We start from the raw sequence: 25682 nt of genomic DNA on the forward strand, positions 1-25682 counted from the left end.
CCACGGGCCCTGACTTGCCTGCAGAGAAGTGGACGAAGGTGATCCAACTGCTGAAGCACAGTCAAGTCCTTGCTCTCAGAGTAGGACTTGGATATAGTCCTTTGGACCTTCTGCACCCCTGGATATGGGACTATATAGGGTCTAGCCTCTTCTGATCCACACCCGACTGTCCCACAGTTGCACGAACAACATAGCTTTCACTTTATCATAATTAAAACTTTGAAGGCAGTGGCAGTGACTGCAATAAGCTTTAGGGAAGCAGAGACAGAAGGATCAAGGTCAACTTGGGCTACATAGTGAGACCCTGTCAAGAAACCAAAATCAAGGAAATAAACCAAAAATATCCCTTTTGTTTAATGATTCACATCATCAAGAGTGAAAACACAACCTACAGAACTGAAGAAAATGTGCATTTCAAAGACATGAGGGTCTGCTATCCAGTTCAATAAAGAACTCTTAAAACTGAAATTACAAAGAACCCAAACTGCACAATGATCTCTGCATTTGAAAAAACTACCCCAGCTATTCCAGAGAAGATGTACAAATGACCAATAAGTATAGGAAAATATTGTCACTATCCTAGCGGTCAGTTTAGTGCAAATCAGAACTCCAGTGAGGTCCTTCTGCACACCCAGCAGGCTAAGTTCTCATACAGAGGAACATGTCGGTGCTGGTGGAATGGAGAGTTTGGAGCTCTGTCACTGCTGGTGGGAAGGCAAGGTGGGGCTGACACTGTGGAGAGTGTTCTCTTTTCCTCAAAAGTCGAGCACAGGTTACAATGGCCTTGGTGATTCCACTCCTAGGTGTGCACCAGGAGAGGTGAAAACTTATGCTCAGACAAAATCCTGTGCACTAATTTTCCTAGAACAGCATTCATCACAGAACAATGTGGAGGCAAACCTCATGTCCATCAACTACAAATGGATGACAAATGTGATCTATCCCCACAACAAGGTGTTTTTAGACTGGAAGGAAGGAAGCACTGATGAATGCTGCAGGGAAGAATGTTTGAAACACTGTGAGGTGAAAGCAACCAGACAGAAAACACCACATGTAACTCCACATTTATGCAAAGTCCAGAATAAAAAATCCACAGGGACAAAAAGGCATGTTAGTGTTTGCCAGAGGAAGAGAACATGGAGGGGGACAATCTCGTGGGTGCAGGGTTCCTTTCTGAAGGATGAAAACATTAGGAGTTACACAATGATGGTGTTTATACTTCATTGTAAATGTACAAAAAGCTACATTATTTTATACTTTAAAGTGGTTAATGGCATGTTTAATGTGATTTGAATTGTATTTCAGTAAAAATACATGTATATAAATTTGAGCTTACACAGAGATTAAAAATTTCACCTGACATTGTCAATGATCACAAGGGTTCACCTTGGTCTGGGGGTAGCGACTTACTTAGTTCCTTGTTCAAACTCATCACCAACGAACAAAACAAAAACATGAGAACATAATGCAAAAAGTTTGTCCCATACTGGGGAGGTGAAAATGCCCATCCCATCATAGCTGTTGTGAATGTGCATCTGTCTAAGCTTCATGGACAATCACTTGGCCAAATTTCTCCAAATTTAAAAGAACAGAAGACCCAGCTATGCTGATTTTAGGACCCAATGTCCCCAACACCACACACATGAGGAAGTAGATTCAAGGCTGTGCTCTACACATTTCTGCTGGTAGAATGAAGTCAGGGCCATGATTGCCTATTGGCAAGAGATGTCCACAGAATCAGGGTCCATGTGTTCAGTGGGTACCACTGTTATGGAGAACAAGTACTTCCATCTACTGCCATCACTGACCTCCCAGATCCTCAGGACAAACCCAGTCTCAGTGGTCCTGTGAGGACACTGTTACTCCTGGGGAGAGGACTGAGCTTCTGAAAACAGAATGCTCATTCCATTGTCTTTAGGATCCAGACTGGAGTCTTCCCTTTCCTCTGGCCTTGTCCTTCATAAGCTCCTGACCTAGCAGCAGAAAGATGCAGATACTTTGGGGCCCATGGACATTCGGGTTTTTGAGATGAGCCTGAGGTAACTGCCCTGGAAACTCTGGAGGGTCAGCCTGGCAGGAGTTGGGTCAGGCACTGCTGGCAGAGGAACCATGAGGTATAAAGTAAAGGCAGGGCGCCATGGGTTGTGGAGGCCATACTGGATGAATTACCGAATTAATGAATTCAACAACACATCACGGTCAGCTGCCCCTTGCTGGACAGTGGCATCCAACTGGAGACTATGACAGACTTGGTCTCTGTCCTTGAGAAGTTTTCTAAGGAGTGAGGAGGTGGTAAAGCCCCAGGCCACTCCAGCACCTGCTGTTAGGGGATGTGATGCAGGCGCTTGTGGGCAACTCACATGCCCTGTGCAGCTCCGGGGTGAGTCCTCAGGAATTAATAGTGCCAGCACTTCAAGTGTCCCCCCAAGGTTCCTAACCTACTTTCTGTCCCTGCCCCAGAGTCCGTGGTGTGACATTGAGCAGTCCTGAGAGCCCAGCATGGGCAGCACCAGCAGCAAGATGCTAGGGGAAGCCGGGCTGTGCAGGCTGATGGTCCTGGCCCCTCTCTCCTCCTTGTGTCAGCCTCTTCTTGTGTCATATAAGGGGATCACAATTCCCAACCATCTGTTCTAACCCAACCCATGGGAAAGTGCAGTGGTGGAGGAAGGAAGGAAGGGTAAAGCTTGTCTAGGAGGTGCCATTTGAGCTACTGTTAGTACTAGTGTGAGCTGCAAAGATGGAGAAAAGGGGGTGACATTCCAGTGACAGGGAGCCGTGTGTATCATGTATGAACAGGTATAAAGGGGCTGGAGCACTTTGGGAAGTGGCAGAAGTATGGTTGATGTACATGGGGGGGCGGGTAGCTGAAAAAAGGAGTTCAGGTAGTTAAGGATGAGATTGTGAGAAGTGTTGAATGATTCGCACTAAGGATGTTTAACAGGGGAAGGACAGGATGGGAGGTGAGTATGAAGAAACCTAATCCTCCTTTTTAATAGTGTATAGCGTGGAACTCAGAGCCTTGTGTGTATCAGGCAAGCACTCTACCACTGAGCTACTTTCCCAGTCCTTTGTCTGTGGGACAGAATCTTGTTATTTACCCCAGTATGGCTCGGTCTCTTAATATTCTCGCCTCCCCTTCCCAAGTGCTGGGTGCAGGTATGCACCACCAAATCAACTTGGGAGCTCCTGATGGCGTGGGTGATGGACTAATGGGGTGATACTGGAGCCCAGAAGCTTGGTATGAGGCTGTTGCCATGATTTTGGGGACGCACGTAAGACATGGCGATGGCATGGGAAGGAAGGGACACATCAGGAACTTAGTGGCTCATGGTAATGGGTGATGGGAGCAGGGCAAGTACAGCAAAACTCTCACCATAAGGTGTGAAGTTAGCCTTAAAATTCTCCTTTGCTAATTTGCATATCAGCATTTATCTTCTTGCCCACAGGGACACGCATTGCGTCAGGGTGCAAACAGAGAGCAAATGCACAGCTGGACACCTAAAGGTCATTTGACAAATCAAGTGATTTTCTGGCTGCGTTTGGACCTGAGCTGAGTGCACATTTGCCAGGCCCCCATAGCTGACCCCTGCTGGGCCTCACCGTGCCAAGTCAACTGCACATGGTGATTCCTGGAGTCCCCGAGATGAGCAGTGAGCCTAGTGCAGTTTCACCCCAGGTGACAGAGGAGCAAAGAAAGCAGCAGGAGATCAATCTCTGAGGCAGGCGTTGGATCCTGGAGGTCTGACTGCAAAGCTTGTAAGGTGAAATTCACATAACATAAAATGAGCCATTTCAAAGCAAGCAATCCCATGGCGTTTACTACAGTCTCAAGGTTGTGCCACCATCCCCTCTATCTAGTCACAAAACATTATTATCATCCTAAAAGGAGACGCTGTATCCCCAAGCAGTCACTGCCCACTTCCTTCTCCCCAGTCCCTGGCCACCTGAGTGTAACTCGGGTTTCCCTGGATTTCCCTGCTCTGGACATTTCATATGAATGGAGTCGCACAGTATGTGATTGTTCATTCTGGCTCTCTCATGTAGTGTCAAGTCCCTGAGGTTCATCTGTGCTGCAGCACCATCTGCATTTTAGTCCTTTTCATGACTGAGTGATACTCCATTATCTGGACAGACCACAGTGTGTGTACCCATTCATCAGATGGGCATTTGGGTTGTTTCTTCATCATCACCGAGGTCAAGGCATTTTTGCTGTGGGACAAGGGAAGCTCACACAACATTCAAGAAGTGGTTCAGGGCCAGGCTCAGTGGATCACGCCTATAATCTCAGATACTTAGGAGATTAGGAGGATGGATGCTACAGGTCAGTTCAGGCAAAAAGTTAGCCATACCCTTTCTCAACAGAAAATCTGGGAAGGTGACACAGGCTTATAATCATAGCTACATAGGAGGCATAGATAGAAGGATCAGTCCAAGGTGGGCAAAAAAGCTTGAGACCATAGCTATAAAATAAGTGAAGCAAAAAGTGCTGGGGGTGTGGCTTAAGTGGTAGATTGCTTGCCTAGCACAAGACCCTGAGTTCAAACCCCCGTACCATAGAAGAAGAAAGAAGAGGAAGAAGAGGAGGGGGAGGAGGAGGAGGAGGAGGAAGGCAGAAAACACTTTTAGTTGGCAATGAGGGACTGGTGTAAAGAATGCCTGTTTCACAGTGCTACAGTGTCAGGTCTGAAATCAGGTCTGGGGGGTGATTTAGAGCTAAACGCAGTTGTGTGGTGCTCTCCTTGCCCATGCTATAGAATGACTGAGTCCCCTTCTGCCAGGTGACAACACAAGAAGGTCCATCCATGAACCAGGAAGCCCCCTCAGCAGACACTGGCTGCCAGTGTCTCCATCTCCTATCCTCTAGACTGTGATGAATAAATTTGTTGTTCATCACCTCCTCCGTTCGAGGCACTTTGTTATGGCAGCTCAAGCAAGCTGAGTCAGTCGTGACTGGGTACCAGTACCGTGAGGACACATGGAGATCCTTGAATCCCTGGATGGAGAACCTGAAGGAGAATCAGGTGAGGGAACAAGAGGAGACCAGTGTGGGATGTGGGGATATAAGGGGCCCTGTGAGTTGTTCAGGCAGACATGGAGAAGGCTTAAAAGTGAGGTTTGGCCTGGCAACAAGAAGCTTCAGCAGAGTTCAGCCATGTCATCCACCTGGCTCAAGTTCAAGTTGTGTCAAAGATTTACTGAGTGACTCCATGGCTATGTCCAAGGCTGACCCTGAAAATACTGAGCTGGACAAGCAGAATCCCTGCCCTGGTGGAGCTCACGGCTTGGTGATCAGCACTGGATCCAGCCACTCATCCCCTAATCATGGGACATGTTCTGGGAAATGCGTCATTAGGTCTTTAGTGACCGTGTGAGTGTCATGGATTGTGCAGACACTCACCTGCATGGTGGAGCCACCAGCACCTGGGTTGTATGGTGCATACCAGCTCAGGAGCTGTCCACCGCAGTCCTAAGGTTGTTATGCAGGACACGACTATGCACAAAGATGACATTTAAAATATTAATGTGCATTGTATTGAAGGGTGACACTCATTTAGAAAAGGCACAAGTCAAAAGTGTCTTAGTGAGCAATTTTCCATACTGAGAAATTAGTACACAGATCAAAGAAGAGCTCTTTAGTGGAGGCTGTCACCTTGAGTGAGATGAGCCAAGCCCAAACATCAAACATGGCGTGCTTTCACCTATGTGCAGATCTAGATCTAAAATGATAATAATAACCATAGTAATTGGATGTGAGTGCAAAAGGGGTCTGTGTGTGTGTGTGTGTGTGTGTGTGTGTATGTGTGTGAAATCAGTAGGAGGGACGCTTGGAGTGAAGAGGATCAAAGTATGTTTCATGTATTCACATGTGTGAATACAGCATGATGAAACCCACCAAGTGCTGTTTGAAAAAGGGAAATTAAGAGACAATAATATGTACTTCTTCAAAGTACAGTGTTCGGGGGAGAGCTGCAGTCCAACAAGAACAAGGCACTGACCCTTCCATGATGGAAGAGGTTCAGTGATGGTGATCAACCGTCATCAGGCGAATTCCTAGGTCATGGTTTCCAAAATTTATTCCTAGGTTGCAGATTCAGTTGGAAGAGAATGCACTGGTCAATACTAACTACTTGACAACTGTTGACCTAAAATACTGAGGCAGGAAGTTAGTGTTAGGACCTGAGGCAGTGAAAGAAAAGGGCATGGTGATGGGGAGAAACTGGCTTTTGTTGGATCCCGAGGTTGTACATCCTCTACATGCCTTCTGTATCCACAGACAAAGCTGCACTGGATTGAGGTATGTTGATTGACTTTTTGGTGCACGATATGTGGTGGGAATAGGGAGGTGCAAGAGCTGGAGGAGACATCTTCGTAATTAACTACTGATTATGTTAACTGTTCCTGAGAATCTGTTCTTTCAGAAGAACAAACTATTTGACTGCCAATCTTGCAAACAACTGACCAGAATAGCAACCAGAGGGCCTTGCACAAGAGTTTTAGGGCAACAGGCTTTCTTTCAAGCTTTGTTGTGATAACTGGACTTCTGTCCACATCCTCATTTCAGTGGTCACGTCGCCAATCCCTTATGAAGAATACCATTAGTTCTGGGGTAATTCTAAGGCCTAATGTTAGCTCTTACTCTATTCTTTATTAGGGATTACTTATTCAACTGCAAATGGTAGGAAGAATCTGGCTGCAAGTCATAATAGCCAGGGAATTTGGAAGGTGAACCAATTCCATCTGGGAATAGATGCATGCATATTTCTGAGCTCGGTGCCACCTTGATGAATCAGATGGCATCCTGCTGCAGTGTCATCACCCATAGTTGAAAACAATAACGTCCCCAGGTGATTCTGACGAAGCAGCATATGCCATACACCAACAGGCAAGACACAGTTACAGATGGATGTGGAGCTGGCGGAGGCGCGGGGTGGGAAGGTGAGGGGAGGCGCAGCAGGACAAGATTCTGAGTCATCGCACAGCTTTTCCTTTCTCTGGAAACCACAGTAGCTCTTAGGCGAGATGGACACAGGAGAGCCCCAGACCCTCCAGGCTCTGGATTGTCCATGCTGAAACAAAGAGGACTTCCTGCATTTAGAACGTGAAAGTCCTGGTTCAGAGACTTAGAAACTCACTCTGCGGGAGCTCACAGGAAAACCGTGGCTCTCTCCTAGGTTCTCTCCAGTGAGGTCAGTCAGGGGGTTGACCATGAGCCAGGACTTCCATCTCCTCCCATTGTGTTTGAGCGGCCACTAGATGGCGCGCCATTCCCGAGGAGTTGGTGGTTTTCATTAGTATTTGAGACAATGGCTACAGAGCAGGTAAGTGGGATTGCACTGCTGGGGCCGTGGACCCCTTGGTTTCCACTAGATTCAAATTTAGAGAATTGCAGCGTCTATATGAATGGGGTGCTGACCTGCAGCAGCCTAAATCCAGGAGGTATGAAAGTTTTCTGGTCTAAAACACTGCAAAAAATAATAATAATAAAAATTTTAAATGTTTCTCACTGGACACAGAAGTGTTTACTTGATTCACTAACTCAATAAAGATTTATTTATTCATTCAATCAACAAACATAGCAGTCACTATTTCACATAGAGGGGGATGAAGATCAGTGAATGACACAGACCAAAATCTCTGTCTTCTTATGTCCAATATTCTTTTACTTTGAAAGAAACTGTATCAAGTTCTGTACACAATTATGCCTTTTCATGCTGATATATTTTTTCTTCATTCATTTATTCATATGTGCATACATCGTTTGGGCCATTTCTCCCCCCGTACCTCCTTCTCCCTCTCCACCCCACCTGGCTTCCAGGCAGAACCTGTTGTGCCCTTTTCTCCAATTTTGTTGAAGAGAAGACATAAGCAATAATAAGAAAGATATAGCATTTTTGCTAGTTGAGATAAGGATAGCTATACTGAGAGATTCCTAGCATTGCTTCCATGCACATGTGTATTACACCTGAATTTATTCATCTCTACTTTACTTCTCTACCTTACTTCCTGGTCACCTTCCCATATTGACCTCTGTCATTTAAGGTTACTGTATTAGCTCCTCTAATAATTAGCTCCTCTGCAGTGGGGACATCAAACACTTTCAAGTTTTGGGTTTCCTACCTTTCCCTATTCCTCCTGAATGTGTCCTCCCCTTAGCATGTGACCCATGTCTAATATTACTGCATTTGTTTTAGATATAAAGTCTGCATCTGAGGGAGAACATACGATTTTTGGCTTTCTGAGCCTGGTTAACTTCACTTAAGATGATGTTCTCCAGTTCCCTCCATTTCCTTGCAAATGGTAAGATTTCATTTTTCTTCATGGCTGCATAAAATTCCATTGTGTATAGATACCACATTTTCTTGATTCATTCGTCAGTGGTGGGGCATCTTGGCTGTTTCCATAACTTGGCTATTGCGAACAGTGCCGCAATAAACATGGGTGTGCAGGTGCCTCTGGAGAAACCTGTGTCACATTCTTTTTGGGTATATCCCCAGGAGTGGGATTGCTGGATCATGTGGCAGATCTATGTTTAGATTTTTAAGAAGCCTCTATATTGTTTTCCAAAGTCATTGTACTAGCTTGTATTCCCACCAGCAGTGTACGAGGGTTCCTTTTTCCCCGCATCCTCACCAACATTTGCTGTTGGTGGTGTTTTTGATGCTAGTTATTCTAGTAGGAGTGAAGTAGAATCTTAGTGTGGTTTTGATTTGCATTTCCTTTATGGCCAGGGATGGTGAGCATTTTTTCATGTGTCTCTGAAGCAACACAGTCCAAAGAAAGGAAATGTGAACCACAAACAGGCTGCAGATTACTTGTGATATTCTAGTGGCCATGTTGAAAAAAAGTTTAAAACACTGGGGAAATTAATGCTTTGTTTTTTGGGACAGGATCTTGCTTTGTAGCCCAGGCTGGCCTCGAACTCACCATCTTCCTAACTCAGTCTCCTAAATGCTGGGATTACAAGTGTGCCCCAACATGGTTGATAACTTAACTCGCACTTTTTTTAGTAGTTATATTGAAAAAAAGTTTAAAACTCTGGAGATATTAATCAATAATATATCTTATGTAACCCTACACACCCCAAATAATATCATTAGCCCACATAACTAATATAAAATGATTGATTAGCTAGTTTAGTTTTTCATACTCTGTCTTTGAAAATACCAAGTACATTTTGCACTCAGCACATTCCAGATCAAGAGCTTAGCACTCATCTAGGGCAGGGTTGTGACACTGGACAGCTGTGCCCAGGAGGTTAGGTGCCATCTGTCATACAGCAGGCATTCAAACAACAATAGTCACAACTGTCAGACCAGAACTTACCATCTGCTGCGGTCTTCCATCTGTGGCTGGTTTTTGGCTTTTTGTGCAGTGACTCAGGCTCTCAGTCTCTAGCAGAGACTTCAGTGAAGAACTGGGAGGGACAATAAAGCCAGAACCAACCATGTGACAGAAACTCAAGGTTTCTTAAGATTTCCAGAAGCTGCACAGCTCTCTTCTTAGAAACATAGGAGTCTGAATGTTCAATCACCTAAAACTTCATGTGGCAGACAGGAGGTTAGTCATCTAAATATCAGTTCTAGGAATCTTGGTTCTTCTTTAGAAATTTAGAGAAATTAAAGAAATTATTTCCAGTGTGAAAAGAATTAGAGGCAAGCAGTAAAAGACAGAGACAGTGGTCAAGCAAATACTTGCTTCTGTGTTTACACAACACTTCTGGTGCCAAGGATGTGACCACATCAAGTAGTCCTTCAGTTTTCTGTGAACCACATTTAGATGTCAAGGGAGAGGGCATAGATGCTACTTCTCCCTGGGAGAAATGTCACAAAAGTTTGTAGCTTCTTTTTTTTTTTATTGTGCTGGGTGGGCATACATTGTGTCATTTACAAAAGTTCTTACCATATATCAAATATATCATACTTGAACACATCCCCTTCACCCTCTCCTTCATTCCCATTCCCCCATTTCTATACTAGTTTCAATAGATATCTTTGAAATACTGCATTGCAATAATTGGGTAGATTTAGGGCCCTCATAGAGGTGGGAACCCACAAGGAAAAGCAGAGTGGATTGGTTTTCTAGGGTTGCCATAATACAATGCCACAGATTGAGTGATTTAAATAATAAGGAGGTTGGGAGTCCAAGATCAAGACCTCAGCAGGGCTGGTTTCTTCTGAGTCCCTCTCCTTGACTTGCAGATGGCTGTCCCCTATCTGTGTCCTCTCATGCCTTTCCTTTGTGCTTGTACTTCCCTGGTGTCTCTCTTCTCATAAAGACACCAATTATATTGGGTTAGGGTCCCACCCTTATGATTTCATTTAGCTTGAACTACCTAAGGTGTTGGGAGTTAGGGGTGCAGCCTAAAAATGGAAGTGGAGGAATATGCAATTTGTTCCTTAATATGGAGTTATGAGAGGAGATGAGAAAAAATGCTGGAGATTGGCCTGAAGAGAAAGATGAAGCCAAGATGATGGGTCTGGAGTTTGAGAGCAAGGTCCAAGCTGAACACAAGGATTTGGGGATTGTTGGCTAAGGCATGGTGGAAACATTAAATATGGAGGGGTCCACATAGAGAGAAGGTAAAAGAGATGAAGAGTTTTTATCTAATTAGTGTTCACTAATTACTTGTCATGGTCTTAAGGTTTTTTTGCAGGGATGAATACCAGTGGAAGGAAGAGTATAAATGGAGAGAGTGAAGGAGGGCAAATATGGTTGATGCACTTTGTATATGTGTATAAAAATTGAAAAATAAAACCTGATGAAATTGTTCTAAGGAGAGACAAGAAGGGATGAGGGAGAAAGATGGAGGTGGTGAATCTAATTGAGATACAGTGCAAGCACATATGTAAATGTCTTGGTGAACTCCCCCCACAACTCAATATGCCAATTTAAAAAATAAAGTTTTGTTGAAACTTGACCATTATTACCCATTATTTATGTATTGCCTATGGCTGGATTCATCCTAGAAGGTGGAGCTGAGTAGCTGTATTGGAGACCCCACGTCATGTCAAATGTGAAATATTGACTATCTGGCCCTTGGCTGAACATGCTGACCCCTGGCTAAATGGCTCATTAGTCAGTAACTAATAACCAACAGACCAGGTTTCCAGCCCACACCCTAAATGAGAGCTTTCTCTGCACTCAGAGGCCATTTCATACAGTGCAAAAACTAATAGGGCTGGAGAGGTGTGCAACTTAAGCAAAGATTCCCCCTCCCCCAGCTAAGCCCAATGCTACTTCCTCTGGACTTTGCCTAGATGAGGCAATGGGGTCATGCAGAGTGGAAATTCACTCAAGACTTTCCTTCTTTTCTTCACCCTAAGGACTTTGCCCTACACACACTTGCCTCTGAATTTCCACAGATCCTGGTGTGACAACCATGGGCTGTTTGGTGTCAAGGAAAAAAGTCTTCCTATGCTTTAGTAAGGGAGGGCTCATGGAGAACAGGCATGGCATCCCATAAACTCAGCCTTAGGAAGAAAGGTCAGACTTCAAAAGGCTTCAAAATCTGTTCCCTTGTGACACTATGGAGTCCCTTGTCTCTTACTTCCTCTTGGCCTCTGGGCCTTTCTCCTTGATGCATATGGAGCCCTCTGCCATTCTCTTCATTTTAATCATCCCCCCCACACACATACAATATTTGACTCTGGGACATATTTGCCCTTGTGACCCTCCCTTTCTTGAGAACCTTCTAAAATGCATCTGCTATGTATGATCTTGAAGATATTTTTATAAAATAAAGACCTGAATTTATTCAATTTCTGACCCATCAGTGGGTCATAGAAGAAAGAATGAGGGAAGTAAAAAATTTTTCGAATCAAAGAAACATAGAAAAAAATTTTTCAAATCAAAGAAACAGTTTCCCAGAACCTTTGGGATATAGCAAAGGCAGTGCTAAGAGATGCCTATATTAAAAAAAATCAGAGATATCTAAAAGAAATAACTTAATGATGCACCTTGGACTCTTACAAAACAAGAATACAGCAAACTCAGTATTACTGGGCAGAAAGAAATAGTAATGAATTTTAGACAGAAATCAGTAAAGTGGAGAGGAAAAGAACAATCAAAGAATCAATGAAATATGGAGTTGGTTCTTTGAAAGATAAACGAATCCTTAGATATTTGGGAGGGCCCAAATTATTAAAGTTAGAGATAAAAGGAGGATATCATAACAAGTACCAATGAAATTCAGAGGATCATTAGGGAATATTTAAAAGGCTTATACTGCAATAAACTGGAAAATGTAGAAGAAACAGATAAATTTCTAGATGCATATGACTTACACAGATCTACAATGAGCAATGAGATTGAAGCAATAATAAAGAGTGTCTCAACAAAGAAAAACCCAGGACTGGATAAATTCATACACCTTGAAGGAAGAACTAACACCAATGATCCTCAAACCATTCCATTAAATAGAAAGGGAAGGAATACTATCATTGTCTGAAGTCAGTATTACCTTGAAATTAAAATGGATTAAGGACATAACAGGAAAAAGAAGAAAATTATTGAACAATTTAATTGATGAATAGACACAAAAGTCACAATAAAACACTTGCAAACCAAATTCAACAACACATCAAAAATATTGTAGACCATGAACAACTTGGTTTCCTTCCAGGGCTGCATGAATGATTCAACATACATAAATCAATCAACATAAAACAGCACATAAATAGAATAAAGAACAAAAATCATATGATCATCTCAATAGATGCAGAAAAACCTTGACAAAATTCAACATCCCTGCATGATAAAAGCCCTGAAGAAACTAAGAAAAAAGGAAATGTATCTGAACATATGACAAACCTATAGCCATCATAACACTACATGAGGAAAAACTGAGAGCATTTCCTCTTAAGTCAGGAAGGCGACCAGGGTGTTCACTCTCTCCACTCTTATCTAACATAATGCTCAAATTATTAGGTAGAGTGATAAGTCAAGAGAAGAAAAAAAAGGATACAAATAGGAAAGGGAGAAGTTAAATTATCCCTATTTGCAGATACTATGATTCTATGCGTAGAAGACCCTAAAAACTCCACCAAAAAAACCTCTTAGATGATAATTTTGGCAACATCGCAGGGCACACAGACATAGCAACAAACAAACAAAGAACTCAGTAGCTTTTCTATACACCAAGAGAGAGAAATCAGGAAAACAATTCCATTCGTAACAGCTTCAAAAAAAAAAGTCTAATATACAGAGGTAAGCCTAAGGAAATGGAAGACCTCTATACTTGGAATAAAGACAGTGGAAGATGGATAGACTTCCTATGTTCATGGATAAGCAGAATTAATATTGTGAAAATGGCTGCATTAGTGAAAGCAACAGAATCAATACAATCCCATCAAAAAATCAATCCTATAATTCAGATGGAAGCACAAAAGACTTTGAATAGCCAAAGCACACCAGGGCATAAAGAGCAATGCTGGAGGTATCACACCACCTGACTTCAAATTATGCTAAAGAGCCATGGTTTAAAAAAAACAGCATGGTACTGGCACAAAAACAGACAATAGACCACCAGAAAGAACAGAAGATCCAGAAATAACCCCACCCAGCTACAGCCACTTATTTTCAACAATGGCACACCCAAAAGATACCTTGGAGAAAAGATAGTTTCTTCAACAAAAGGTGTTGGGAAAACTGGATATCCACATTTAAAGACTGAAACTAGATTCTCTTCTCTTATCCTGTACAAAAATTAATTCAAAATGAATCAAAGACCTTAAAATAAGCCAGAAAATTTGAAACTATTACAAGAACACAGAGGGAAGCAGTTGACAAGGTAGGCATAGATAATGTGTTTCTGAATAGGACTCAGGAAATAAGGGCAAAAATTGCCAAATGGATTGCGTCAAGTTAAAAAGCTGCTTCTCAGCAAAGGAAACAATTCCAGAATCAAGAGACCACTTATGGAATGGGAGGAAAAATTATGGTGACTATTCATTAGGTAATAGAATAGCTGAAGAGCTCAAAAAATTAAACACCAAAAGAACAAACAATTCAATTAGCCCATGAGTAAATGCATTGAACAGACAGCTCTCATCCAAATGGCCACAAATACATGAAAAAAAATTTAACATCCTTAACTGTAAAGGAAATGCAAATCAAAACGACATTGAGATTCCATGTGACCCCAGTCAGAATGGTAACCATCAAGAAAAAGTAGCAACACATTCTGACAAGGATGTGGGGGAAGAACTCTTATATACTCTTGGTGGGAATGTAAATTAGTACAGCTCATTATGGAGGTTCCTCAGGAAACTAAAACGAAAACTATCACATGATCCTGTTATACCATTTCGGGTATACATAGGAAGGAATCGTACATGATAAGAGATACCTGTGCACACATGTTTATTGCAGCACTGTTCACAGTCACCAAACTATGGTATCAGCCCAGGTACCTGTCAACAGAAGAATAAAGAAAATGTGGCACCTATACAAATTATGTCAATTGCAGGAGAAATGATAGAACTAAAGGTTATCATGTTAAGTGAAATAAGTCAGCCCGAGAAAGATAAATAGGGCATGCTCTCTCTTATAGGTGAATAGCTCTCTCTTATAGGTGAATCTAGACCTGAAAAAGAAATGACAAGAGTCTCAAACAGGGACTGTTTTGCGGGAACCACTGGGAGGAAGGAGGGCAACAGGAGAGGCTGATGGGGGTGAATATGACCCATGTGCTTTATGCACATGTATGAAAATAGAATAATGAAATCCATTAAAATTGTTTTAAATGTGGGGAGGTATAAGGAAGAATAATAGAGGGGGGTGAGTTTTTATTATCACATTATTGTTGTACTGGGGATACACTGTGACATTTATAAAAGCTCTAACATTATGTCATAATTGAATTCACCCCATCCATCATTTCCCTTTATCCCCCTCCCCCATTCTTGGAATAGTTTCAACAGGTCTCATTTTCCATTTTCATACATGAGTACATATATTCCACCATATTCACCCTCCTACACTCTTTCTTTATATCCTCCCTCTTCGCACTGATGCCAACACCCAGCCAGGACCTGTTTTACCTTCCTGTTTAGAAGGGGTGAATTTGATCAACGTATGTTACTTGCATGGATGGAAATATCACAATGAAACCCTTTTGTACAATAAATATACTAACACAAAATTAAGGAATGCTAAAAAACAAAGTTTAGTTGATACTTCTCAACCCTAGGTGCTCTTTCCCTTGGGCCTCAGGCCCTGGGCCCTAATTATGTGTTCAATAACCTATGCCGCCTTTATAGGAACTTTATTGAAATATATTTTATTTCTGCACCTTCACCAAATCTTGAACAGTACCAATTGTTATCATAGATAATTGGGAAACTAATTAACTGACACTTATCCAACATCTTGATGGCCAATGTAAGGAAAGGGAAGTCCTCTGTACTCACCTTGGAAATATTCCCACAAACCCCTCTCTACTGTTAATGTATGCTCAGTGTTGGTGGAGAGTGACAGACATTTTTTTGTATTGGCTGCACCAATTCCTACTCCTGCCCATGGTGTATGAGAGCTTCATGGCTCTATCCTCACCACCAACTGATATTCTAGAGATGAGTTATTATTTTTCCCCATTTGGTAGTTGTATAACATGTACTGAGAGTAGATCTCTCTAAGATGAGAATAGTTATTGTAATCACAACGCAGGTTTTTACTGAAGTTTTGCAAGTACTAGGGTTTGAACTTAGGGCCTTGAACTTGCTAGGCAGGTCCTTTTCTACTTGAGACACACCTTCATCCCCTTTATAAAACTTCTGAATTTAGTCAAAATCATTCTTTTCCCAATAAAATAAAACACTCTTAGTAGCATTATATTTCAACAAAGATCCAGGAAGAATACAACATTAAACTGTTTCTCTATATAAAAATAATTTACAAAAACCACATTTGCTTATAGACCCATATATTGTAGACTTTTGAATCAGTCTGGAATTTAACCAGTTGCACAAAAAATGTCTGAAGAGAACAAAAGGCTTTCCCTCTGGGCAGAGGGCAGAACAGCAGTCTGTCCAGAAAGTTAAAGCACTAGGGGTAGGGAGTGGGAAGTTTCCAGGGAAAGGAAGACAAGGAGAGGGGTTAGTTCCTCAGGATACACATGGTAGAGCCAGGAGAGGATCCATTGAACCTATTGGGTTTTTGGAAAAGGTCTCCACAAAACAGATCATGAGCCAGACAGGTGATGGGAGAAACCTCACAGACAGAGCTAGAAGGATGGGGAAGAATGATAGGGAACTGTGTAGGGCGGCAGAGTGGAACAAGAGAGCTGGGGAATATCTAGAATGTCCTCAGTGGGCCAGACACATTTGGCCTCTTTCCCTCTTACAGAAGGGTTATTATGGCTAAAGCTTCCATTTCCAGGCTATTTTTCTTTAGAGCCAAGATCATATAGTGGCCAGACAGTATTGAAAAAGAATATGTCTTTTTTGTTTTAATGTCTCAGAGTCATATTTGTTTCACTTTTAAAGGGGTGAGTCTGTATGAATAGATGACACATTGCCAATCTGGAAGAAAGGGAGAGTTAACTGTCATCATCCAGACCATGTGTTCCATCCAGAGAGAGAATTTGAAGCCTAGGTTGAGGAAGAGGTGTCCCCCCCCAGCCCCTGAGCTAGGTACATCCATAGGGTCACTTTCAAGGGAAACCTCTGGAAACCAGGAAACTAGTGTAGCACACTCTTTACAGTCTTCTGGTTCTTCTAGTATCTGTGTTTCCCTGTGGTCCAGCTCAAGAAACAATCTTGTTTCATCTATCTCTGAATATCTCTTATGGCATGGGGAGTTTCATCTAATTGAATCTGAGATCGCACAAAAGGGGAGTCCTTGAAAAGATTGGGCAGTGGGCCAACAACAAAGGCAGTGCCTTAAGAACAGAAGAAGACTATTGTTGGAATAAGCTCTTTCCAAGATGGGGGTCTCAAAGTGAGAAGCTCAGTCCAAAAGATTGGAGCCATAGGGACAGAGACAGGGAGGGGTCATAAAAGGGAAAGTAAAGCCTTTGAAGCCTTGAAGGTAGAAAGATAAGGGCCTCATAGATCCCCTATATCTGATGTAAGGAGTATTCTAGAGACTGCTTCAATGATGTTGGAACCAGGTGTCTAACAAGGGTTAAAGAAACCCAACTCTGGGGGCTGGTGGAGTGGCTCAAGTGTTAGAGCACCTTCCTAGCAAGTGTGAGGCCATGAGTTCAAACCCCATTACCAAGAAAAAAAATTGAATTAGAAAGCCAGCTCTGTAAGGTATCAAGGCAGAACCAGTCATCACCAATAGCATCTGATAGGGGTCCCCTGGGGCTGATGTTTGGCGATGCAGTGAACACCAGCCTGAAAGGAAGCACCTGGCACTCAGGAACTCAGTAGGAAAGGCAGAGGCAGAACCTGGAAGGAACCTCAAAGCAAGTCATGCGTGTTAGGCCACCTGAAGATGACACTGGGCAAGGGAGAAAAAGCAGCCAGAATTGAAACAGTGGAATAGCACTTGCAGGGATGAATGAACAGGCATGGCCTCAATCCTACATAATTTAGGAAGACTGTTCTGAGCTCTTGCAGAAACAGATGTGCAAGACCTGAGCCACAGCACCAAAAATGATGCCAGAAAGTCAGTGAAGCTATGGCAACCCTTGAGTTCACTGGAGAAGATGCAAATTATAGTGAAAGTGATAATAAAGTTTATTAGGAACAGAAAACAGTTTCAATAGACAGGGAGCTGGTTATTTCTAGGGTGAAAATGACCAAAAGGAGATTTGTTTTTTAAGATAGCAAATGTTCTTAAAAATAGCCGTGCAACATAGGAGCATACATTAGAGTCAAAAGATAACATCTTCCTCCACCCTGCTGAGGTCAACACGATTCAGAATCACACACATAACAAGACATTTAACAACACAAACTGCATTTTCCAGCTCAATGTACATAATGAATATCACCCCCATTGCACAGGAAGACATGGAGGTACAGAGAGCCTTGCCTGAGGTAACCCCAAGTCTAGATGGGAACCCAGAAACCTCTAATTGTGCCCTTTAGTCACATCAAGGAACGCCACTTTCTTCTTTATAACCTGTGTTGATATCAAGAATCTGTCTCTGGCAGACATTAACCTCAGCGATGACTTTTCTGGAGTCCAGTCAGAGTTGGGACATGGAGAGAGACATCAACTCTTACAGATCTTGATCTCTGAGTACTCGGTGGTGTTGGGGTCCTGGTCTTGGTTGGACTTCAGCCTGTGGAAGTTGAGGGATGCGTAATGGAGCTCGGGCTCCTTCTCCATGGGGGTCGTGGGAGTAGGTGAGTGGTGTAGGCTGCTGTTTGACTTGGATGCATCCAGGTGACCCTGCCAAGGGGCCAAGAGGAGGCATCAGAGAAAGCCTTCCAGGCTGGAGAATGCATTGATTCCTTTATCCAAACCACACCATTTCTTGAGTATACACTCTGGGACCTCCCATGTAATAGGGAAGCAGACATTTCCTGTCCTAACCAATATAAGTGTAAAAGCTTAAGGTCTTTTGTTAATATCTGATTTTTGCAAAAAATAAAATCCCTAGATTTACCCCAGCTGAACTCAAATTTAAGATCCTCCTGTCTCCCCTTCCTGAGCAGCATGGATTAGAGGCATGAGCCACCCTCCCTGCTCCTTCTACTTTTCCAATATGACTACTAGAAATGTTTCCATCCTGAATGGAGCTGACATTCTATTTCTATTGGACAGTGGTGACTTGAACCATGAGGACCAAGCAGAGAGAAGACCCCCACTGACACTGCTTTGGGATTTCCCTCCTGGAATCTCACCCTGGGGAGCTGAGGCCAGTGTAGGGCCCAAGTGAGAGATAGGGAGGGTTTGGCAGGAAGGGGTTGTACTGGGAAAAGCTTTGCTAACAGAAGACAGGGACAACCGTGGGAAACCATGGGCTCTGGAATATGAGGGGGGTGGAGGGAAGGTTCCCAGCCTCTGGCTGCAGCAGGAAACCTGGGGGGAGGGAGATGTTTGTGGGAATAGATGCTCAGCTCTGTCATTCTGAGGGAGCTGCCCTGGGTCACCTGGCCAGGTGTCCAGCTGCAGCACAGGATGGACACATGCCCACCCCACCCACCAGGGAGCCAGTCCTCACCTCAGGATGGGTGCCATCCCCACTCGCTGCTTTCTGCCTGGATTTCTTCCTGCAGGTCTTCACTCTGGGGAAAGAGACAAGGGCCTTTTAGCCGGGCTGGCTGGGTGCTGGAGCTCAGAAGGGTTGGGTTTAGTGGCAGGGTGTGAGGCCTGCTGCGTGACTTCAGAGACAATGACAAGATTAGAAGCTCCATCTTCCTGTGCCCAGGAGCCAGGAGTTGGCAATGCACTTGGCACGTGGCCAAGGTGGCAGGAGAAAGCACCTAAATGCAGCCACCCCTGGCTTCATCATCTCGCCAGGGTGCTCCACCTCTGGCTCTGAGTTTTGGTGATTCTTTGAGCTGTTCACCCCACCTCATGAAGCCTCTGCACCAACCTGAGCCATCACTCACATGCAGAAGATGATGCTGAGGAAGGCAGCAAGCAGGACCATGGCACCAGCTCCCCCGACGACCCCCTGAACCATTGCCTTCCTGGATGCTGAATTCCCTGCAGACGAGAGAGAGCAGGGTGATCTCCAGTCCCCCTAACCAGGCACCTAAGTGCCAGTCTCACCTAATCACACATCCATGACCCACGAGAATGCCCACCATCATCCAGGACCACATCCTTTGTTCCAAACTCTCTATGTGACAGCAGTCACCTGTCTCTTCTGTCCCACTCCAGCCAAAGGACAGAGCACCATGAACTCCAGGCCCACTTTGCTTTGGATCAGCACCATTTTTCTCAATTCCATTGTCTTACAGGATCCAGATTCCAGTCTTCCCTTTCCCCAGTCTTGCCCTTCATAACTTCCTGACCTGGAAGCAGGAGAACAGTGCCTTTCTGGGCCCTGTGGATATTCCGGGCTCCACAGATGACATAGAGGCTGGAGCTGAGATTCCTAAAAAGGCTTAGGGAGCTGTTGACCCAGGGTCCAGCTGAGCTGGAGTTGAGCCTGATGGTGGCATTGCTGCTGGTTCCCTCCAGCAGTGCCTCCCCGAGTTGCCAGCTCAGGGAGGGGGGTGGCCAGGCTCGAGAGGAGCAGTTGCAATGCAGACCCTCAGCACTCCAGGAGCAGGAGGGGCCCAGAAGTTGCAGGGGGCCTGTGGAGATGGAAGAGAGTGATCAGAGGGGCTCTCCCCTGGTGGGACCCAGGTGTCCTACCCCCAGCTATCTCCCAACGCACTCTGCACAGTGAGGTTTACAAAGGCTGTCTGAGCACCCAGCGGGTTCTGAGCTTGGCAGATGTATATTCCACTGTCTTCCAGCTCCACCTGACACAGCTCCAGAACCCCATGGTTGGAGAAATGTGAGGGTCTCAGGGTCAGATTCTCCCTTATCCAGTTCAGCGTGGCAGGAGGGTTGCTGTCAGTGACACACACCAGGCGCAGGGACTCTCCTTCTTGGATGTGCAGAGATGAACCATTGCTCAGGGCTGAAGATTCTGGGGAGGCAGAGAGAAGGCTGAGTCAGGGCCCACTGGGCTCTGTCTCTCTTCTCCTCATGTCATGTGAGTCTTTCTATTCCATGACTTGATGGGGTCATCCTGTGTTGACTCTGCCCCATGGGGACATGATGGGTACAGCACACAGTTCTCCAAGAGCTCGCAAAAGGCCATCTGAATCCCCTCCACCTGGCTTCATCCCCTCACCCTTTGTCCTGGCTGTCTGTGCCACTCAGATGCCTGGCTTTCCTTTAGTAGTTTGTCATTCAGTCTCTTAGCTACAGTTCATCTAGGCTTATCTAATTTACTTCTGTCTGAGGCGCTTACAGGCTTGGGGAAAGATACCCCAAACCAGGTCTGCATCAAGCACTGTGACCACTAGGACCTGTTTTGTGGTGGAGGTGAGTATGGCAGAGATCCCACTGTTGATCCAATTGGCCTATCAGGAGGAGGAGGACTTCCCAGAGGGGGATGGCTGAAGGGGAACAGGAAGAACAGGAGGGAGGTGGCCAGGGAAGATCCCAGCATGGGTTCCTGTCAGCCATGGGGGCCAGCTCTACAGCATCTCTGAGCTCAGCTGAACAAATTCTAGCTCATTTGTGTGTGTGTGTGTGTGTGTGTGTGTGCGTGTGCACACACGTGTATGTGTGTTCATGGTAACAAGGTTTTGAATTCAGGGCCTTTACTGATTGAACTACACTTCCAGCCCTGTTGCTTTACTTATTTTTCTGATATTCTGTAGGTTTTTGAGTTTTTCATGTGGCAGTTCTCAGAATGAGAGCCTCCTACCTATGCTTCCCATACCCAGTTATTTTGCTGAAATGGGTTTCACTAACCTTTTTCCTGGGCTGGCCTTGTACTGCAATTCTCCTGATCTCCATCCCCTGAGTACCTGAGATTATACGTGAGCCACTGTGCCTAATCCTGGACATAAATTCTTTCAACTAACAAAGCTGGTCTACTTACTAGAAAAGTCCTTGTTCAAATCACTTGGGAAGTGTTCACAAAGTCAGACAAAATTTTCTTCAACATGATGAAGGATTTCTAGCCTATCCACACAATGATGATGTGAGCTCAAATTATAGTGAATTTGCTTATGACATCAGCAGGGAAAGGTGTGTTTGTTTCTCAGGGGAAGAGACACGTTGTTCATGGAGTACAAATAAGATAAATCCATGCAGTGCAGCGTGGCAGTGTCTGCAGGAGTTAAAGCTCCCCCTGTGATCTAGAGCTCTCTTCTCTAGAAAATCATCTTATAGACTTGCACACAAATGTGAGAAACGTTCACTTAAGTTATTACTGAAATATTATTTCTATGAACAAAAGACAGGAAACCATGGTGTTCCACGAGGGAGAACCAGGTGAACTCTTTCTGATATCACATCCTTGTAACTGGAAAGCCATGGAGCCATAGGTTTCCTATGTACAAATATAGAAAGAGCTCCAAGACACACTAATTTTGAGAAAGAAAGCAAGTCTAACTCAGTCGTGTACAACTGTCACTTTCTTAGCTGTGACTTAGGTACCAGGGAGAAGTAAGGTTTTGATGAGGGAAACTCGGTTATGGATTTATGGAATCTCTCTGTATCATCTTTACAACTTTCCTGTAGATCTAAAATTATTCCAAAATGAATATTTTATTAAAAAAAATGAAAAGGGGTTTTGAGTGTATCCCTGAGGTAGAACACTTGTCTCAGTGTGCAAGGCTCTGCATTCAATCTCCAGCACCATGACAGAATTAAAAAAAGCTACAAATAAAAGTTATAATGCAAGGGGTTGAACAGATTAAAGTAAAGCACACCCACAGTAAGGATGCATTGAGACACCGCTATGAACATCAACTTAAATATTAATAACAAAAAACGGGACTGTAAAATAAGTGCAGTATGTGTGTGGGAGGGGCTATATGGCAGATGGACTTCATATTCCTAATATGAAACAGAGCTAAGAAACCTCTTGCAATTGCTTTAAGTGGGGTGGGGAGGGGTTGAGGAAGAAAGACAATGGGGGCGATGTAGCTAATGTACAATATAAGTCTAATCAGAATTGTCCCTATGAGTCCCTCCTATAATGAATATATCTTAACAAAATTTATAAAATAAAAAAAATCAGCAGGAAAGGGGAAAAGGTCATAATGATGTAGGATGATGCTTGTGTTTAGTGTCTATGCAGAGGTCATCTGTGCAAGGATGGCCAAGGAAAGAGAAACAGTAGGTGTGAAGCACTACCTTATTCTATTTTTTAAAAAATGCTCAAATTATGTTTTCTTACAGGCCATTTCACTTTAGAAAGTACAGTGAATAATGCAGGGAGAAGAGCAAGTTAACACACTTAGGAAGAGTTCACAGCTGCATGGAAGGCACATTACATGCCCCCCACTCTATCATATCCTTATTCTTACTGAATTTTGCTATGAACTGGATTGAACATATGTATTCCTCTAAAATCGCTATGTTGAAGAAGGAAATCCCATGGGATACAAGGCTTTTGGGAGGACATTAGGGGTAGGTGACACAATGGGGGGGGGCCTCAAGATGGGATTGGTGCAGTTAGAAGAAGAGACACAGGGAAAGAAACCAGGGGAGAAGGTCACCTATGAGCCAGGGACTGAATGGGGCAGACCCTGAACTTGCACACTCAGTCTACAGAATTTGAGAAATAATGTTTGTGTTGAAGTTGCCAAGTCTGTAGTTTTTCCTTATGGAAACTAGCAGACTAAGACAAATTTCAAGCTCACTATTTCACAAAAAGGTATTCCACACTCAAAGGAAAGTCAGGGAGCAGGGAGAGCTCAGGTCTTAAGGAGAAGGAGGTCAGGGTGTACGATTAAGATGCAGCTCTGGCACTGGTGACAGCCATCTTTATTGGTGTCCAAGGAAGAGGCCATGGGACACCTGGGTGAGAGTGGGGTGGCCTGTGCAGGGTGTAGGGTGAGGAGTGGGGGCGTCCCACATTACTGCCCTGCTCCTGTCCTGAGCCTCCTCCTGCCTGAGCTCTGCAGGACCCGCTCTTCTCTGCAGAGTGGAGACTGTGTCCTCACCCCCACCCCCATGGAGGAGAGGTCCCTACCTGTGTCATTTCCCTGGAACACACTGATCATCAGGTTCTGTGGAGCATCTGGACAGACAGACATGATTGTCCCGTTTCAGTGGGAGGAGGTGACTGCTAGCACTTTCCCCACAAAAAATTAGAAAGAAAGAGGGAGCAGTCAGGGGTCCTCTTTCCTTTCTCCAGTTCTTGGTTTTTGGCTTTTTGTCTCCTCCGCCCCCTACATCCCGGTTCTTAGGGACCCCAGCATCCTGTTCTGGTACTCACAGGACACGCTGAGCTGGATGGTTCTCTCCACAGTCACATCAACTCCAGGGAAGTTCACCTGGCAGGTGACATTGGTGCCATGGTCCTGGGGCCGAGGACTGAGGATGAGAACTGAGGAGAGTGTGGTCCTGGATCCCAGGGAGGTGAGGGCAGCTGATATCCAGGAGAAGATGGGGGGCGTCCCCCTCTCACAGGCCCAGGGCACAGAGCAGTTCAGGCGGATGGGATGGCCGGGCTCCAGGATTTCTGGGATGTGGAGTTCAGGGCTGTATGTCAGAGCTAGGGAGGAAAATGACAGAAGCTCAGGCCCTGGTGACCTCAAGTGTCCTCAAAAAGCAACCTCTGTGTCAGGCCAGCCGTCCTCTCCAGCCAGCCCATGTCCTGTGTCCAACATCTTTTTCTAGGGTAAGGAGCAGGGGATCCCATCCTGGCTGTGCCTGGGGGCCTCAGAACCCATGGCTGTGAGCTCATTCCTTACCTGTCACATGCAAAGACAGCTGGTCCATTTTGTAGTTATGTTTCACAGAAGGCCCTCTCTCCAGCCTGAAGAAGTACGTTCCCGTGTCCATTTGCCGAGCATCTCTGATGTCCAGAGAGCAACTGTTCTTTTGTGGGTCTCCGGTGAGATGGAATCGGCCCAGGGTCTCATTTTGCACTTTTCGATCTGGGTTATTTGTGGCCACTGGAGAATCGTGGTATATATCTGCCCCTTCCCGGAACCAGTAGCCAAAGACAGAGCCGTTGGAGGAGTGCAAGTTGGAGTGGAAGACACAGCAGGGAATGAGGACACACAGACCCTCCTGCACCTCCATCATTGGTGTCCACAGGTCCAGCTTGTTTTGTTGATTCAGACTCTGGAACTTTTTGGGGGAACAAGATTCAGCTTTGCTCAGCCTCCCATTCCTGTTTCCCTGTACCCACTCGGCTGCCCACAGCAGGGCCGGCAGAAGTGACTGCCACATCACAGAGACAGAGGGCATCTGGGCTCCTGTGAGTGAGCAGAGAATTCAGTGGGTGTGGGAGTTTAGGTGTGAGAGAGTCACTGGCTTTGGTGTCACATGACTGAGAAGAAGCCCCACCGGAAGCCAAGGATCGAGGTCAGAGGGCTGAATGACCACAGAAGAGGAACTTTGCTCATACTTGCTGTCAGGACTCTTGGAGAACAGCCATCTTCACTTTCCTGATGCAGCCCAGCAGGGCCACACTCAGCAGGAAGACTGACCATCAGCTCCCAGCCCTCTGTTTGCTCCTTTCCCTCCCACAGCCCTGTCCCTACCAGGCCAGTCAGCACTGTCATCCATTCATACCGTTTAGAAGCTCAGCATGGGGGGGCGGGTTGCAGACAGTCTGGCAGGGGTTGGACTCAGGAGGGGCTGGGCAGAGCAACCATGACTTGTACAACAAGGGGGAGTTTCCCCTGGGCTGAGGGAGATGGTACTAAATGAACGAATGAATTCGACAACGCATCATGAGCAGCTGCTCCTTGCTGGGAAGTGGAGTCAGAGGAAGACTGTGGCAAGCTTGGTCTCTGTTCTTGAGAAGTTTTCCAGCAATGAGGACATTGCAGAACCTGCTGGGTATGGATGTGCTGCAAGGGCTTCTAGGATAACTGATTGCCCTATGCAGCTAGAAGGTGAGTTCTCAAGGATAACTAGAACCAGGATTTCTAAGGGGTTCTTGAAGGTGTGATCTACAGGTTTGTCCTTAGGGTTCCTAAACTACTTTCTGTCCTACCCCAAGGGTCCCTGCTGTGGACACACAGCAGCCCTGAGAGCAACAGCATCAAGATACTGGGGGGAAGCTGGGCTGTAGAGTCAGGTGG

General features: G+C 44.8%; 1 protein-coding gene across 4 annotated transcripts; it reads right to left on the reverse strand.

Moving 5' to 3' along the window:
- Positions 1–14734: 14734 nt before the first annotated feature.
- On the reverse strand, positions 14735–25091 carry LOC109689956 (sialic acid-binding Ig-like lectin 5). 4 transcript variants are annotated; one of them, XM_020169044.2, is made up of 8 exons: positions 24339–25091; positions 23861–24139; positions 23615–23662; positions 20288–20545; positions 19920–20204; positions 19512–19608; positions 19121–19184; positions 14735–18235 (listed from the first exon to the last, which is right to left on the reverse strand). In XM_020169044.2, the coding sequence occupies exons 1-8, from the start codon at positions 24838–24840 to the stop codon at positions 18173–18175; spliced, it is 1596 nt and encodes a 531-aa protein (XP_020024633.2). In that variant the 5' UTR covers positions 24841–25091; the 3' UTR covers positions 14735–18172. The 4 variants fall into 4 exon arrangements, 2 of the variants coding, with proteins under 2 accessions (XP_020024633.2, XP_020024631.2); XM_020169042.2 differs by having other exon boundaries at positions 14735–18345; positions 24339–25082; XR_012442717.1 differs by lacking the exon at positions 14735–18235 and having other exon boundaries at positions 19167–19184; positions 19763–20204; positions 24339–25089.
- Between the last annotated feature and the right edge of the window lie 591 nt (positions 25092–25682).

The sequence above is a fragment of the Castor canadensis genome, chromosome 16 (genome assembly GCF_047511655.1).
Source record: "Castor canadensis chromosome 16, mCasCan1.hap1v2, whole genome shotgun sequence".
Taxonomy (NCBI): Eukaryota; Metazoa; Chordata; class Mammalia; order Rodentia; family Castoridae; genus Castor; species Castor canadensis.

Excerpts from the sequence above, each read along its gene's own strand:
- LOC109689956 (XM_020169042.2), bottom strand. The coding sequence starts at position 24,840 with ATGCCCTCTGTCTCTGTGATGTGGCAGTCACTTCTGCCGGCCCTGCTG. Across the intron at positions 20,205-20,287 it reads TGTAAACCTCACTGTGCAGA|GCCCCCTGCAACTTCTGGGC; the intron begins GTGCGTTGGGAG and ends CCATCTCCACAG. Across the intron at positions 18,346-19,120 it reads GGGATGGCACCCATCCTGAG|GGTCACCTGGATGCATCCAA; the intron begins GTGAGGACTGGC and ends GCCCCTTGGCAG.